Source organism: Camelina sativa, chromosome 11 (assembly GCF_000633955.1).
Source record: "Camelina sativa cultivar DH55 chromosome 11, Cs, whole genome shotgun sequence".
NCBI lineage: Eukaryota > Viridiplantae > Streptophyta > Magnoliopsida > Brassicales > Brassicaceae > Camelina > Camelina sativa.
Genome location: NC_025695.1, coordinates 7,628,263 through 7,642,368, shown reverse-complemented (window position 1 = coordinate 7,642,368; position 14,106 = coordinate 7,628,263). Strand labels below are relative to the sequence as shown.

Genomic DNA, 14,106 nt, shown 5'->3' with positions numbered 1-14,106 from the left:
TCGACTTGGAGATCTACAAGCTGATGCATGATATCAAGTTGGTTGATGTCGAACACACGCTGAATGTTTCTGAAACAGATTGTTTGTGGGGTAAAGCTGCCTTGAAAATAAGAGAGGCACTGCGTTTATCTCAGGACGCATCTGATGTTGGTGAAGCTGAATTATTGGAAGATGTCCGCCAGAGTCTTTTCAAAGAGAATCTTTGTGTTGATCCCAAAATATGTGCTCGAACTGTTTTGTTTTTTCCTTATCAACGAACTACAGAGGTATCGGATAATTTACACCTATATGATTATCCAATAAATGAGGTACCATCTTTAATTTTGAATTTCAGTTAGAAGTTCTTGTACTTGCATTTTTAAACAACAATAGAATAATTCCTTCGTCCCTGTGCAGAAATGTTCACCTGGTATGGAGGACATTGAACGCTATGATCCGGTTTTCATCTTGCGCTTCTCGATAGACACATTGTCTATTGGATACATTGAACCTGTAGAATTCGCCAGCTTAGGCTTGCTTGCAGTTGCATTTGTGAGCATGTCTTCAGCAGATCTTGGGATGAGAAAATTGGGCTATGAAACTCTTGAAATATATCTGGATGCCCTTGAGGTAATTGTTGTCTTAAGCTGATCTGTATGCATGGTGAAAATTGCTTTGTTTAACTATGATTTTTTTAATGTAGAGTTGTAGGAAAAACAAGCATGTAACAGGGCTTAGGCTTCTGCTGATGTATGTACAAAATGGAGTTGAGGAACCATGGCAAAGAATCCCAACTGTTTCTGCTATTTTTGCTGCTGAAGCATCTCTGATATTGTTGGATCCTTCTCACGAACATTATGTTCCCATAAATAAACTTTTGAAGAGCTCATCTACACTGAAGCTGAGGGTACTTATTCTCTGAAAACTGTAAACTCTTGGCTTTATCCTTTATACTTTGCCAGCATTTAAACTGTTTTTGATTTTTCTCTTTGTTAGGGAATACCTTTGTTTCACGATTTTTTCTGGAGCAGCACTGTTAACTTTAGATCACAGAGATTTTGGGAACTACGTCTAGTGTGTGCAGGCTTGAAATCAGATGAAGATGCTCAAATTTACATTAGAAACTCCATCCTCGAGACAGTGATGAGTTTTTCTTCATCCCCTCTTGCTGATGATGAAACTAAAGGACTAATCCTTCAGGTGATATAACTTCTTTTCTTGATGTCATATAGTATATAGTGTTTATGTTGCACCTATACGCAGTTCTTCTTTAATATCAATATAAGGTTAATGCTCAGAATATATTTATTTGGTCTTGTGTACTATGGGGTATCTTTTCTAAAGCTTTGAGATCTTAATCCAACACGACATAAACCATCTTTCTTTCAATCTTCAGGTTGTGAGGAAGTCGGTCAAATTCCATAAGATGGCCCGGCATCTAGTTGAAAACTGTGGTCTGTTTTCATGGTGTTCAGCATTTATCTCAACGTTTACTACAAAGCCCACTGGAGACGAAGATTTGCGCTTGGTAGTTATCTTGGAGGTATGTACAATATTATCCAGTAATGCTACGAATTAGTCATGGACGCTGCTGCAGGCACCCTGTTTAAGAATACAGATTTTCTTTACTTTTTTACAAACGTAACTCTGTAGAATATGATGATGAATGCAAAATTGAATTAAATTTCTCAATGGTCAACCATGGTTGTTGTTTGTTTGTAATCAAGAGTCCTTATGTAGAACAGTGTGTTCATTAATTGACTTACTTTGTGATATTGTCGTATCAGGTCATAACTGATGTTCTCGCCTCCAGAAACGTTACAGAGTGGTTGCAACGATGTGGCCTTGAAGGGCTAATGGAAATCTCATCGCGTTTATACAGACTTTTAGGTGGTGGACTGGTATCAGTACAAGAAAATGGTACTTCAGTTGATTTAATTTTGCAGATACTATCAGCTACTCTGAAGATTTCACAGAAACGAAAAATGTACCAGCCACATTTCACCATCACAATCGAGGGAATATTCCAACTCTTTGAGGGTGTTGCTAATTCTGGTTCTCCTCAAGTCGAAGCTAGTTCAGAGCATGGGCTCATTACTATACTAATGAGCAGCCCGCCAGTTGACATAATTGACATGGTAGCTATTTCTCTCTCTCTCTCCCTCGCTCTCGCTCTCACTATTAAGCAGCCCTCCAATTTTGTTTTGAAGAGCTTAATTTTTCTTTTGATATCTTTTCAGGACGTGGACAAGTTGAGAAGGTTTCTTTTGTGGGCGACCTCCACAGCCTTAAAGAGTGACCATAAAAGGGTATCTAAACCTAGTGAGACTCATCAAGATTCTAAAAAACTCACAGAAGAACCACAAGAGGAGACTATGGTAGCAAAGTTTCTACGCTGGCTGTTGGCTTCAGTGATTCTTGGGAAGCTTTATTCGAAATCTAATCATTCGGACCCGACAGTCTTAAGTAAAACCAAGTCAGAAACTTTGTTGAATTCGTTAGAATACTTCAAGAAAAGGAATCTCGAAGACAGCATGAAAAATTCAGAGCACATAATAGGGGAAGTAATCGTGTATCTCCAAAAGCATCTTCTGTGTACAAACTACGGGGTTCTTCTTCCTTCTGTTGTATTTGCACTTTCTCTCATGCTTCTTCACAATGACCTCGGGACGGAAGGTATGCTTCTTTTCACCGACTTACACAACTCTTGTTCTCCAGATTACTTGGCTTTGATTGAGAATTGAACTCTTTACAAGAGTAGCTTAGGGTTTTGAGATAGGATTATTCAGGCTTTTTCTTAGGTGTTAAGCTGCATCTACATCCGCCAATCAACACCTATAATCTGAATCTTAATTTTTTCTTTCTTTCTTCTTTTCAGATCCCAATGACGATTACAAGCTCATCAAATCTTTGTGTTCTAAAATTAGTAGTCCTCTTGAGGCTAATCCGGGCTGGAGATGGTAAATGATTCTCCTATTGTTCATCATTCCAAAGCTTGGCATTGTTTATCACTATAAATTTTGACCTGAATCCTTCTCCACAGGTCATATTTTCAAGCGTGGTGGGATCTTTCATCAGAACAAGCCACAGATCTGGAAAATATTGATGAACTTCATGCGTGCCAACACCTTTTGCTGATATTCTCTGATATGCTTGGAGAAACGCCAGGGGAATCTCAACAGGTGTTGCTTCGTAAAGATTTTGACATCTCCCATGTATTAGAATGGGAGAGAAGTTTAGTCGAGACCTAGTCATTGACTTTGTAGGATTGTTTTATCCAATTCAATCAGTTTTGTTATATCAATGACAAAAGTTGTTATTGATTCATTCACAACAATGTTCAGTTTTGTTGTATCTATGAGAAATATTATGGAGCCAGCGTATCTTGCTGCAACCACTGCCACTTCAGTAAATTTCTCCACAGAAGAGACCATGGATATTAATGTGTGTGACTTTTATATACAATGATATACAGAATCTTCCCAATGGTTTTTTTTCAATTTAAAGTGAAATTTTCTAATTTAACTCGTGCATAATAATAACAACACGAAGTCATTCCTAACAAACAGACAATACAGTTGATTATTCGGCTCTAGCAGTTCTTTGGTCTGTGGTATTTTGGAGGCAGAGACGGGCAATGCTCGTTCATATGCGGGTATGGCTCCATTGTGTTGTAACCGGGAAGTTCCATTCTATATTTCCCAAGTATTTGACAGTATGGAAGCTTCACATCGTCATTGTCATTGCACCATTTCGGAAAACGACTTGCGTTGTTCTCGAAAAACTTGAGCATGTAAGCATCTTTGATCTGTAAAACGTAAATGCACTGTTCAGTGTGTTGTGTGAGTGTGTGTATATTCTAGAGTGCGTATAGGTTAGTTCTCACCGTGAATTCCGTGACTTGAATAGAACTAGAGATTGGATCGAAAAGGCCAGCTTCTTTGTACATTTCGAGGATGAAAGCGATACAAGAAGTTGATTTCCCATCACTATATATCCAATCATCTTGTTCCGGAACTGCCAGCAACTCGTCAAAAGAAGATCCACGCTTCTCCACTTCCACCAGCACATCAGGAAGATCAAGACCCTGCCATTGTAGCACATCTCAGAGAAAGAACTAAAGAAAAGAGATCAATGACCATTTACTGGAGAAAAGGAGAAGAAAAACATATGGTACCATCATATGCCAAAAGCCAATGCTACTACAAAAGCTTCTATTTATTTTAAGTCAAAGAGAAAAATAAAAAGTCTGATAAAGCATTATGAATAAGTGAAAATGCTAGTACCTCTGTTCCGAGTCGCTTGTTAAGAGCTTCGTTCCACATGTTAGCAGCATAATCAGGCTGAATTTTGCTCCAAACTGTCATGACAGAAGCAACCTGGAAACACGTAAAAGAAAAGGAAAAAAGATACAGAAGAAACAATCACAAACTCATCGATAAACTAATTGATAGAAGCTCATTGAAGAGAGAACAAGAAAGAGACTAAATGAACCGCATGTTTTTAACAATGCCAGAATACTGAGAAATGAAACCTACAAGATGAGCATCCAGAGGAGGTGGGTAGTTTCCGCTGATGGTATCGATCCAGCTAAAGATCAAGTTGTGATAGCCATATGGTTTACCATCCATGCTACGAGCATATTCCCAAGCAGCTGTAACATTAAACTTGGCTCGATAATCAGGATGCAACGGTAGCAATGCGATGTGGGGATTTGAGTCATCCTTGGTTTGTTCAAACTCCCACCACTCTTCCCATGGCAATATCGCTATTACATCTTCTCCCTATGATCCCAAGGTTCGAAGGAGAAGACAGGAAAAAATTCAGGATATGCATAAAATATAGGAAGAACAATGCAGTTCCATTAAAAGAATGTGTTTCCCCAAGACTGGCTTGGTAACAATTCACTGGTAAAAAAAATATCAACATGTCACATCAAGGGCAGAGCAACTATTTAAATTTTACTCATTACTCATCAACCATTGCGATGATGTTCAACCAAATCAGTTTAGTTTGTTCTTAGCGGTGATGATCATCTAATGATGATACCCATAAGAAGAACTAGTACTCAGTGGCTATATCATTTTTCAAAAGAACCAACATACAGTATAAAGTTAAAACTAACTCATCCAACAATTTAAGTTTTACCTTTTCATTTTCATTCCCGGATTCACCAACCCAGAGTTTCCCTTCAGAATCCCTCAAACAGACAGCAGTGTGGCCAGCATAAGCTCCACTTACCCACTTTTCAAGGGTCTCAAAACCACCCCACCGTCCACGGATTTTGGAAATAGCTAGTAAGTCTCCAGAGTGAATTTCATCGGTAGTAATGTTTGTGACCCAAGGTTTAGGACGAGGGTGGAAAGTAGCACCCATATGGTTCTTAAGAAACGCGATATTAGAATTCTCCCCCCAACCGGTATTAGTAAAGAGAGGGAAGACATCCCACAACGCTCGGAGAGTTCCCACCATCCCTGCTTCCATGAGGAATATTGAAACTCCTTTCTGCTTAACCTGATTAAATCAGAGCCCGAAAGGCAAAACAAAAGCCATTAGAATATCAATTATAAAAACAGCAAACACCAAAAAGATATAGAAAGAGAAAAGAGCAGCTTACATATTCATACTCGGCTTTCCCCTCCCACTCCTTGAACTCCATGGTGTGCTCCCTCGAAACAAAGTACCAATCCCATGTCACACGATACGGAGTCACAAAGACATAAATATCCATGCACGTCCAACTATGTGCCTTATCGACCTGCACAAAAACACGTCATAACAGAATCAATATAGACAGGATTAATCATCATTCGAAAAGGTAGAAACAAAACAAGGGAACTGAGTAAACAAGTGATATGGGATGAAGCTTGCAAGAAATCACCACTAAGCCTGTAATTTGAAATGTTCTCCGAAAATTTAAGAGCTCAGAAGCCTAAATAACGTATCATAGAGCACACACTAAGAGAGAAACAAGTTCATCATATAGTGACCTTAATGTGAAGTGTACCACCGCCGAATTCAGAACCGGACTTGTTATTGAGCTCCAACCAAGCCTTGTTCTCATAAAAGCAAGCACCTTTCCACTCTACGACGGCGTCGTTTTCAAGAGAGGCAGAGCCGATAAAAGTAGGGAGGAGATCGACGGCTGTGTGTAGAGAATTGAGAACCGGCCAGGAGACTTGCCTGGGCAAAATCGGAAGCAGGTCCCGAGGATGAAATGGTAATTTCAGGGATGGAACAGTGAGAAGCAGAAGTAACGTCGTGGCGAAGAAGATGAACAGAGACGATGAAGCAACCGCCATTGTTAACGCCTTGAGTCGGTTACTCTCTCTCCTTTCCGTGTACGCATTCGCAAAGTCTTGGTTTTTTTTCGATCGTCCTTGATTTTTTTTTTTTTTTGGTTCTTAACGTATAAAGACTTTGAATAAGACAAAAGCAAAATCCGAATATACCAATCTAAACCAGAATAACTGATTTTATAATAAAAACAAGAACCGAAATGAGGACTGAATAGTACATTTTGAAAATGCTGGGTGTAAATTGTAAATTTTTGATACTAATAAGAATCCAAATTTCGAAACTAAAAAGAGTATATTCGTATTAGGTGGGTAATGCGCTCGCTAGCTAAGCGATCACAATAGTCCCACGCAGCCCTAACGTACACCACAACATAATACAGGCTAATCTCTACCTCATTTTATCATTTCGTCAACGTAATCTCTTCCTCTCTATCATTGGTTATAGTTTCGAGACAACTAGAAATTTTATGGCTGTATCATTGATTATAACTTTTTGCTCCCTCCCACCTGTAATCTCATCCTCTGTCTTTGGTTTTATAACTTACGTCTCTCACCTGTAATCTCTCTCAATGGCTGTATCACTTCAAGCCAAGTACCCTCTAAGACCTATCACCAACATACCAAGAAGCCGCCGTCCCTCGCTTCTCCGTGTACGTGTCACCTGCTCTGTTACTACTACCACCAAGCCTCAGCCTAATCATGAGAAGCTTGTGGTAGAGAGACACATTGTGAAGCCTCCTCTGTCCAACGAAGCAAGTCTGTTATCGAACAAGCCTCAGCCAAAGCTTGTGGTTGAGCAACGCCTCGCGAATCCTCCTCTGTCCAACGACGTAACTCTGAAGTCGACATGGACACACCGGTTATGGGTTGCAGCGGGCTGCACCACCTTGTTTGTCTCTTTAGCTAAATCTGTCACTGGAGGGTTTGGTTCTCATCTCTGGCTCGAACCAGCTTTAGCCGGTTATGCGGGCTACATTTTAGCCGATCTAGGCTCTGGTGTCTACCACTGGGCTATCGATAACTACGGTGATGAGTCAACCCCTGTTGTAGGAACCCAAATCGAAGCGTTTCAGGGTCACCACAAGTGGCCATGGACAATAACCAGAAGGCAATTTGCAAACAATCTACACGCTCTGGCTCGAGTCATAACCTTCACAGTTCTCCCACTAGACCTCGCATTTAACGACCCTGTGGTTCATGGCTTTGTTTGCACATTTGCATTTTGCATAATGTTTAGCCAGCAATTCCATGCTTGGGCACATGGAACCAAGAGCAAGCTTCCACCTCTCGTGGTAGTGTTGCAAGACATGGGACTGCTTGTTTCACGGAGACAGCACGCGGAACATCACCGAGCACCGTATAACAACAATTATTGCATAGTGAGTGGGGCATGGAACAATGTTTTGGATGAAAGTAAGGTCTTTGAGGCTTTGGAGATGGTGTTGTATTTCCAGCTCGGGGTGAGACCAAGGTCATGGAGTGAGCCACACTCTGACTGGACAGAAGAAACCGAGATCTCCAACAACCAAGCATAAATCATTTTTATTGGTCCATGAAACAAAACTTCTTGATACATGTACAAGAGAATCTATAGAATATACTGAAAATATTTGTTCGTAATTTATATGTAACAAAGTGACTGTATTTCATACAAAACATACAAAAAAGAGCATGTACCAGGTTAAGTTTCAGATCCAATGGATGAATAAATAGAAGAAACACAGGGGAACCAGTATCGACACTTTCCGTCTTTATGGCCATTGTCGATCATTGCGAGGCCCTCCTAGAAATGAAAATAAAATTGTAAAGTTTTCAGAACTCGCATTGGTTGCATTGCATCTACTATTACAATAGCGGTATTGAAGCATATAAATCCAATTGTTGAAATGATAGAAAAATGCATACTTCTAACAAAGTTTCGAGAGCATCTGTAACCCGACCAGATGTCCATGAGAGGCGTCTTTGTACCTCTTCCACAGTCACAAAGCCTTGGCCCTGTGCGGAAAGGAACAAGAGATGCTCTAGTCAGATCAGTTAGAACTTCTAAGATACAATTTAAAACATGTGAAAGTTGTTTTCTTTTGTCGAAGAATGTATTATATGATTATATAACCTGAGCCAATTCCAAGATCTGGTTATGGTCTTTGTTCAGCTCTGTGGGAACTGAACGGACCAGCTTTTTCTTGCCAATTGTAATAACCTCAAATCCGCTACCCAATACCTGAGGGAAAAAAAAAACAAGATACCAGCAAGAACAGTTCAAATTTTCTTGTTAATCCAAAATCTGAAACAAGAGTAAAAAAAACAACTCATATACCTTTAACTTGCTAATAGCCCGAAGACAATCATCTTCAGTCACAGCTTCACGGTCTTTCTTCCTTCTTTGACGAAGATGGTTGCAGAGCTCTTGCAAGCTGATCAAACCTCCATTGTGTGACCTTGTAAGCATACAAACTTCAATAATCTGAACTCCTGTTAAATGAATTTACAAACTTTTCAGAAAATTGTTGCATCTTCTTTTCTAATATCACAGAGAGTATGTCCAATACCAAGAAAGAAAGAAAAAGAAAAAACTATATATATATATATATATATATGTCATATTCATACACAAGAGCTTTCTATTTCCTAAGCATCTTCTTCTCAGACACACAAGACAAGAATATGTCAGAAAACATACCAAGTTCATAGTAGAAATCACCAATTCCCAGTAGCTCAGCCCAGAAACCCTTGTTTGAAGCTAGAGGATCCACACCAATTTTAGCACACATTTCATGGAATTGAGCCCTGAAGGCTGGATTTTTACGGATGTCATTCTGCAATCAAAGACAAATTATGATTCTTTTCAGTAATATAAACCAAAGTTTTCCATATCTGAGACCGATCATATTAGTTACCTACAACTACAAGTTCTATAACAGCAAACCCAAGAAAGAAAGAAAAAAATACATAAATTTTCAACAAAAATCACGACCTTGTGTTTGCGAGCGAACTCTTCAAGCTGAGACTTGAAAGTGGCAAGCTGTTCTTTCATCATATCAGTGCGTAACTTGGCCACATTTTCTCCTAGTAACCGGTACTGATCCTGAATTTTTTTGATGGATAAGAGTTAGAAGCTGCAAAATTCAATCAACTAAGATTCGAAAGAGGCATATCAAATTGGATTTAAGAAGTAAAAAACCCTAGCAGCTGCGGCCTTCTGTAACCCTCCGATTCCTGGTCTTCTTCGCATCTTTCACTGTTTTTTCTTTTTTGTTTGGATCTTTGGATTTCTTCTCTTCCGGTTGGGGATTTCGGAATATGTCTGAGAGAGAAGAAGCATTAGCAATTGGAGAAGACGATATATTTTGCTTTTAAATATGTTTAAGTTTAAGAGTCTTTCAACAAATCAGAGTGGCGCAGCGGAAGCGTGGTGGGCCCATAACCCACAGGTCCCAGGATCGAAACCTGGCTCTGATATTTCCACAGGTTTTGCAATTTTTTGTTTTCATACCAAAATAAACAATCAAATACTATTTAAGTTACTATAGAAAAAAGCAGCTCAAACTGAAACCTTCATAATTTGGTCGATAGCCCCTCCCCCTTGACAAACAAGTGTGTGATGAAGGTCCAACGTACTAAAATGGTGGATCCATTACTTTGATCAAAATGCAAGATTCAGTTCACCTGATTGTTTTTGTTTTTCTAGATCATCTTTTTTTAAGGTCCAACGTACTAAAATGGTGGATCCATTACTTTGATGATAACGAAGACAATGCATTATAATTTGGAAAAATTAAATACTATAGGAAAAAAGCAGCTGAAACTGAAACCATCATAATTTGGTCGATAGCCCTTAGAGACAATGCATTTATAAAACAAAAGCATAACTTTTATTTATAATAGATAAGAAAATCTATGATTATGGATCCATTGTCTAATCAGTTTTGGAAAAGAAGAAGAGAAAAAAAAACCCATAGGTGATAGATAGGGCTAAAAGCCAAGAAAAAAACAAAAACAATCAGGTGAACTGAATCTTGCATTTTGATGAGACCCTAGGGAGAGCCATTACATTAGCTTGCAAGTATTTAAGGTTCTTGCTGTCCTCTTCAACGCTAATTTTCACAGTTTCAAGACATTCCAACTTCCCCAAGAAATGCCTCATCTGTTTCAGCTCTCTAAAACTTCCTGCGTACCCTGAAATCTCGAGCACCTTCACTCGACAAATAGACAAAATACATTCTAACTCCATGTCCTTCATACGGATGCAAGCGCACGCGTCTCCACACCAATCTGTAACTTTGTGCACAAGACCCTGAAAATCACAAACAACACGCGCACACCACCGTTTGACATGTATAGCAACAACAATGAAATATATGATGTTTGCTTGATTAATTTCTATAAAATAGATGATACCTTGATGACTAAAGTTTGTAGATTTGGGGAGCTTTCCAGCAGGATTGGCATTACTTGCCAGCCTATATCCTCGTCACTTTCGATAGATAAATAAACAAGATCGTCGAACAGCGGCATTTTATTACAACAAAAGTAAAACACCTGATATGTATAAGCCAAGCCAATATTACCAAGTGAGAGACCTTGCTAGCTAGCATTAGACTGGCTCTCCTGCATGTGAAGACTCAAAAGAAGAAGTAACAAGAAAACTGACCTCGAGAGAATAACGAGACAAGTGAAGGCTCTTAATGGTTCTGATCCCCTCAAGCAGACTCGTAACGTTTCCATTAAATGAACTCCACAATGGACCATCATCATCCTCATATTTCTCATATAATCGGATATCCAGTCTAGCTTCGACAAGCGAATCCAAAACAACATAATGAACACCCGCGACATAACTAGAGTAGTCAAGGTAGAGAAGACTAGGTGTCTCAAGCTTAATGCTACGAAGATGGAATTTGTCATCGAAATCACTAGTGATGGTAACTCGCTTGACATTTGGACTTGACAAGTATAGCATCCAAACATCTATGAATATTTCCTCTAGCGCAGGGCAGCCATGGATGAAAAACTTATGCATGTCAAGAGTTGTAAACGATACTGAGAGGAGAGTAAGTGTCTTGAGCGCGGGGAAAAACAAACCGTCAAGAGGAAGACTGCCTTGAGGATGAAATCCTTCGGAAATGGTGAGTTTAACCAGTGTATTGCTTGTGAAAAGTTGAGAATCTATACAGATACGACAGCGTGACGCTAAGTTCAGCTCCAAGCAGCCGCGGTCTAGCACAGTGCGGATCCAACGGTTGATGCGAGATTCGTCCTCTTCGTAGTCACATATCAGAGAACATTTCTTGATGCGAGGAGAATTGCTTAACAGAGCAAGTGTCTTGTCAACGAAATCAGAGAAACGATGTCGACGGCGAAGACGACTATGAGGATTTGTTGCTTTTACGTTTCCCACTTTTTTGTTGGGATAGAAAAGCATCGATTCATCAAAGTCAAGGGTGTCTACAAGAGGAAGCAGGTTCCTCCACCTCTTGGACAGAACCGACGTTGAAGCAGCAACCTTTGTCGGAACAAAAGACAGGATTTTTCCGAGAACATCATCGGGGAGATTGCTGATCAGATCTGTAGCCATAGAGACAGACTATAATAAACTCCTTCCTTTTCTTATGCCTGCAACTGCAAAAGAATAAGAAAATTTTCAAACCAATTCACTACAATTCTATACTAAGGTTTTTTAAAAATAAATTCCAAGAAGTGTTGAATATTAACTTATGTCAGACTCAGAATCTCTGAAGGGATCTCTTAGACAGATATATCAACAAAAGTGAAGCCTAAGTGGTCTATTGCAGAAATAACTTGCGATCTAAGAATTCAGATCAACATTACAGAGATAACTTTGATGTATAAATTGCAATTATCAATCGTTCTAACTCTAGTTCTGATCCAAGATCGACACAAACCTTTCTTCGAAGAAGGAACTCCCTCCAATTGATGATCGAAGAAGAAGAAGCAATCGAGAGAGAATGATAGGTTGATAAATAGCCTAGTAGTGTAGTACCTTAATTAGGCATGTCAATTAGGGTCAAAGTCCGTGAGATGGTCCGGCCCGGTCCTGAAAAATATCGGGCTCCGACTTAAATATGTATGTCCAGAAAAAATCGGGTTTTTTGGGCTCAGCCTGTTCAGGCTATTAGGTTCTTCAGGCTTAATCCGGCATGGCTCGAATCAGCCCAAAAATCCCTCTAACAAATATATTTGTACTTTTTTGTTAACATTTTTGTTTGATTGCAATATTTGATTATTGTAAATAAAATTTAAAACTCTAATCCTAGTTTTCATATTTACTTAATAACCTTACTTAATACTTTTAAATTTTTTATCTATGATATTTTATATGAATTATATATTGTTTTATTTGGTTAAAGTATAAAAAAATTATTTAGTTTTAAACTTTTTCTTTTGGTTGTAGTGAATATAGATGAGTTACTAAAATTTTGATTGATTTGTTTTGTTTTTGCAGTGCATATTTATTCACTACTTTTAAGGCTTATAAATTTGAATTTTTGATCTGTAAGATAAGCCTAGAAAAGCCCGAAAAGTCCTCTAAGCCTATTAGGACTGGGCTCAGGTTTTGAAATATAGGTTCGGAAATATTTCTGGTCAGGTCGGGCCGGACTCAAACATATGCGGGCTTTACGGATTTTGGACCGGAAGAGCCCGACTAACACCCCTAACCTTAATATATTTTTGTTATCTCTTTACGAAATTGATGGAAATTGATGGAAATTAAAATTTATACTGTTTCTCAAGATAAAAACACCCTAACTGATAGTTAGATAAAGATTATCTCTCTTTTTTTTGTACTCCTACTATATTTTTTTTTTGCCTTTGGCCCTAATTGATAATTAGACTCAAATACATAGCAATATTTGATCAATTCAAAAGTCATCTTTTACTGGTTTTTTTTTTTTTACTCTTCGAAGAAAATCAAACTCTAGATGTCGAATCATGTCTGTACGAAAATTATGAACAACAACGGTACTGAAGTTAAGCTCTGTTCACAAGCTTATGTTTACTTGTCGAACTGTTGGAGATCGATTTCCCAAACTGATGCCAACTGCACCACAAGCTGTTCCGGCGCAGGGCCTTCCCAGTCTTCAGGTGGATCCATCGTCGAGCATGCATCTTGTAAGTTGTACAAGATTTCTGTCTTCAATTCCATTGGAACTCCAAACGTGTCTGCACCGTCTTGTAAAAGCAATTCCAGCAGCTGCAAAATGGCGATCAAAAAAACAAAAGAGAGAGAGGAAGGTTAAGACTTAAGACCAAACATCAATGTGATGTGATTCTTGGAAGCCATTTTACTGTAAAGGATCTACCTGTTGAATCCAAGATAAGCAGATGTCGTAGAGATTATGATCCAGCAGAAACTGAGCGATGAAATTTAGAGCTTCATTTGCAATCTCATTTGACATCTGGTCGAGAGAAGGTCCCGTCCTGTCCACCAGCTTGATGATCAAGTGCTGGTCACCAGCGCAAAGGACTTCTGCATAAGCAGCATCAATGTCGCCAACACGGAGTGAGTGCATTGCATTACTCCATGAAGCCCATATCGGGTCACGTTCCTGCCCTTCGTTTTCATCATCTCCCATGGCTTCAGCTTCAGGGGCAACCGCCACTCGGTTTGGACGAGGGACTGCACCATCCTCGCCGGCTACTCTGATAGCTTCAAGCGTAGCTTCATCCTTTGATGCTTGCCACACACTTCTTGCTGAAGGGCCTTCACCAAATCTAATAGTTCCAGCTGCTTTGTTATCCCAACCTCTCCTGCCATTCACCATGTGCTCATTCTCATATTGCTCTGACCGAGGTGATCTTCTTGGCC

The 14,106-nt window shown here is 39.3% G+C and overlaps 6 protein-coding genes and 1 non-coding gene across 11 annotated transcripts in view; 3 read left to right on the top strand and 4 right to left on the bottom strand.

Moving 5' to 3' along the window:
• Positions 1 to 3,353, top strand: part of LOC104722226 — an 8,631-nt gene extending 5,278 nt beyond the window's left edge. Inside the window, exons 2-10 of one of the 2 annotated variants that reach the window (XM_010440366.2) lie at positions 14 to 308; positions 397 to 609; positions 683 to 886; positions 976 to 1,179; positions 1,376 to 1,522; positions 1,767 to 2,117; positions 2,220 to 2,655; positions 2,858 to 2,939; positions 3,023 to 3,353. In XM_010440366.2, coding sequence (XP_010438668.1) covers positions 24 to 308; positions 397 to 609; positions 683 to 886; positions 976 to 1,179; positions 1,376 to 1,522; positions 1,767 to 2,117; positions 2,220 to 2,655; positions 2,858 to 2,939; positions 3,023 to 3,230 — 2,130 coding nt within the window. In that variant the 5' untranslated portion in view covers positions 14 to 23 and the 3' untranslated portion in view covers positions 3,231 to 3,353. The remainder of the gene's footprint in view (positions 1 to 13; positions 309 to 396; positions 610 to 682; positions 887 to 975; positions 1,180 to 1,375; positions 1,523 to 1,766; positions 2,118 to 2,219; positions 2,656 to 2,857; positions 2,940 to 3,022) is intronic. The other variant, XM_019232201.1, reaches the window with a different exon arrangement.
• The window catches only part of LOC104722227, a 12,321-nt gene extending 5,941 nt beyond the window's left edge, over positions 1 to 6,380 (bottom strand). Inside the window, exons 1-7 of one of the 2 annotated variants that reach the window (XM_010440367.2) lie at positions 5,970 to 6,380; positions 5,597 to 5,737; positions 5,128 to 5,493; positions 4,518 to 4,763; positions 4,266 to 4,358; positions 3,866 to 4,066; positions 3,415 to 3,787 (exon numbers count right to left, since the gene is read on the bottom strand). In XM_010440367.2, the coding sequence (XP_010438669.1) occupies positions 3,572 to 3,787; positions 3,866 to 4,066; positions 4,266 to 4,358; positions 4,518 to 4,763; positions 5,128 to 5,493; positions 5,597 to 5,737; positions 5,970 to 6,281 (1,575 nt within the window). In that variant the 5' untranslated portion in view covers positions 6,282 to 6,380 and the 3' untranslated portion in view covers positions 3,415 to 3,571. Of the gene's footprint in view, positions 1 to 3,414; positions 3,788 to 3,865; positions 4,067 to 4,265; positions 4,359 to 4,517; positions 4,764 to 5,127; positions 5,494 to 5,596; positions 5,738 to 5,969 lie in introns of those variants that run through there. The other variant, XM_019232202.1, reaches the window with a different exon arrangement.
• Positions 6,604 to 7,898, top strand: LOC104722223 (fatty acid desaturase 4, chloroplastic-like). Its single transcript, XM_010440362.2, has one exon. It carries the CDS (start codon positions 6,848 to 6,850, stop codon positions 7,811 to 7,813), a length of 966 nt encoding a protein of 321 aa, XP_010438664.1. The 5' UTR covers positions 6,604 to 6,847; the 3' UTR covers positions 7,814 to 7,898.
• Positions 7,807 to 9,570, bottom strand: LOC104722224 (vacuolar protein sorting-associated protein 22 homolog 1-like). The gene is made up of 7 exons (XM_010440363.2): positions 9,460 to 9,570; positions 9,253 to 9,363; positions 8,959 to 9,094; positions 8,596 to 8,750; positions 8,392 to 8,499; positions 8,184 to 8,273; positions 7,807 to 8,061 (listed from the first exon to the last, which is right to left on the bottom strand). The coding sequence occupies exons 1-7, from the start codon at positions 9,508 to 9,510 to the stop codon at positions 7,960 to 7,962; spliced, it is 753 nt and encodes a 250-aa protein (XP_010438665.1). The 5' UTR covers positions 9,511 to 9,570; the 3' UTR covers positions 7,807 to 7,959.
• TRNAM-CAU lies at positions 9,666 to 9,737 on the top strand. The gene has a single exon. It is a non-coding gene; the product is annotated as a tRNA-Met (tRNA).
• Positions 10,208 to 12,228, bottom strand: LOC104727723 (F-box protein At4g27050-like). Its single transcript, XM_010446801.2, has 4 exons — positions 12,182 to 12,228; positions 10,930 to 11,897; positions 10,677 to 10,817; positions 10,208 to 10,572 (listed from the first exon to the last, which is right to left on the bottom strand). Exons 2-4 carry the CDS (start codon positions 11,851 to 11,853, stop codon positions 10,279 to 10,281), a joined length of 1,359 nt encoding a protein of 452 aa, XP_010445103.2. The 5' UTR covers positions 11,854 to 11,897; positions 12,182 to 12,228; the 3' UTR covers positions 10,208 to 10,278.
• Positions 13,138 to 14,106, bottom strand: part of LOC104722222 (microtubule-associated protein TORTIFOLIA1) — a 5,547-nt gene continuing 4,578 nt past the window's right edge. For 2 of the 3 annotated variants that reach the window (XM_019232197.1, XM_019232198.1), the window contains 2 exons: positions 13,601 to 13,765; positions 13,138 to 13,491 (listed from right to left, as the gene is read on the bottom strand). In XM_019232197.1, the coding sequence (XP_019087742.1) occupies positions 13,294 to 13,491; positions 13,601 to 13,765 (363 nt within the window). In that variant the 3' untranslated portion in view covers positions 13,138 to 13,293. Of the gene's footprint in view, positions 13,492 to 13,600; positions 14,060 to 14,106 lie in introns of all 3 variants that reach the window. The other variant, XM_019232199.1, reaches the window with a different exon arrangement.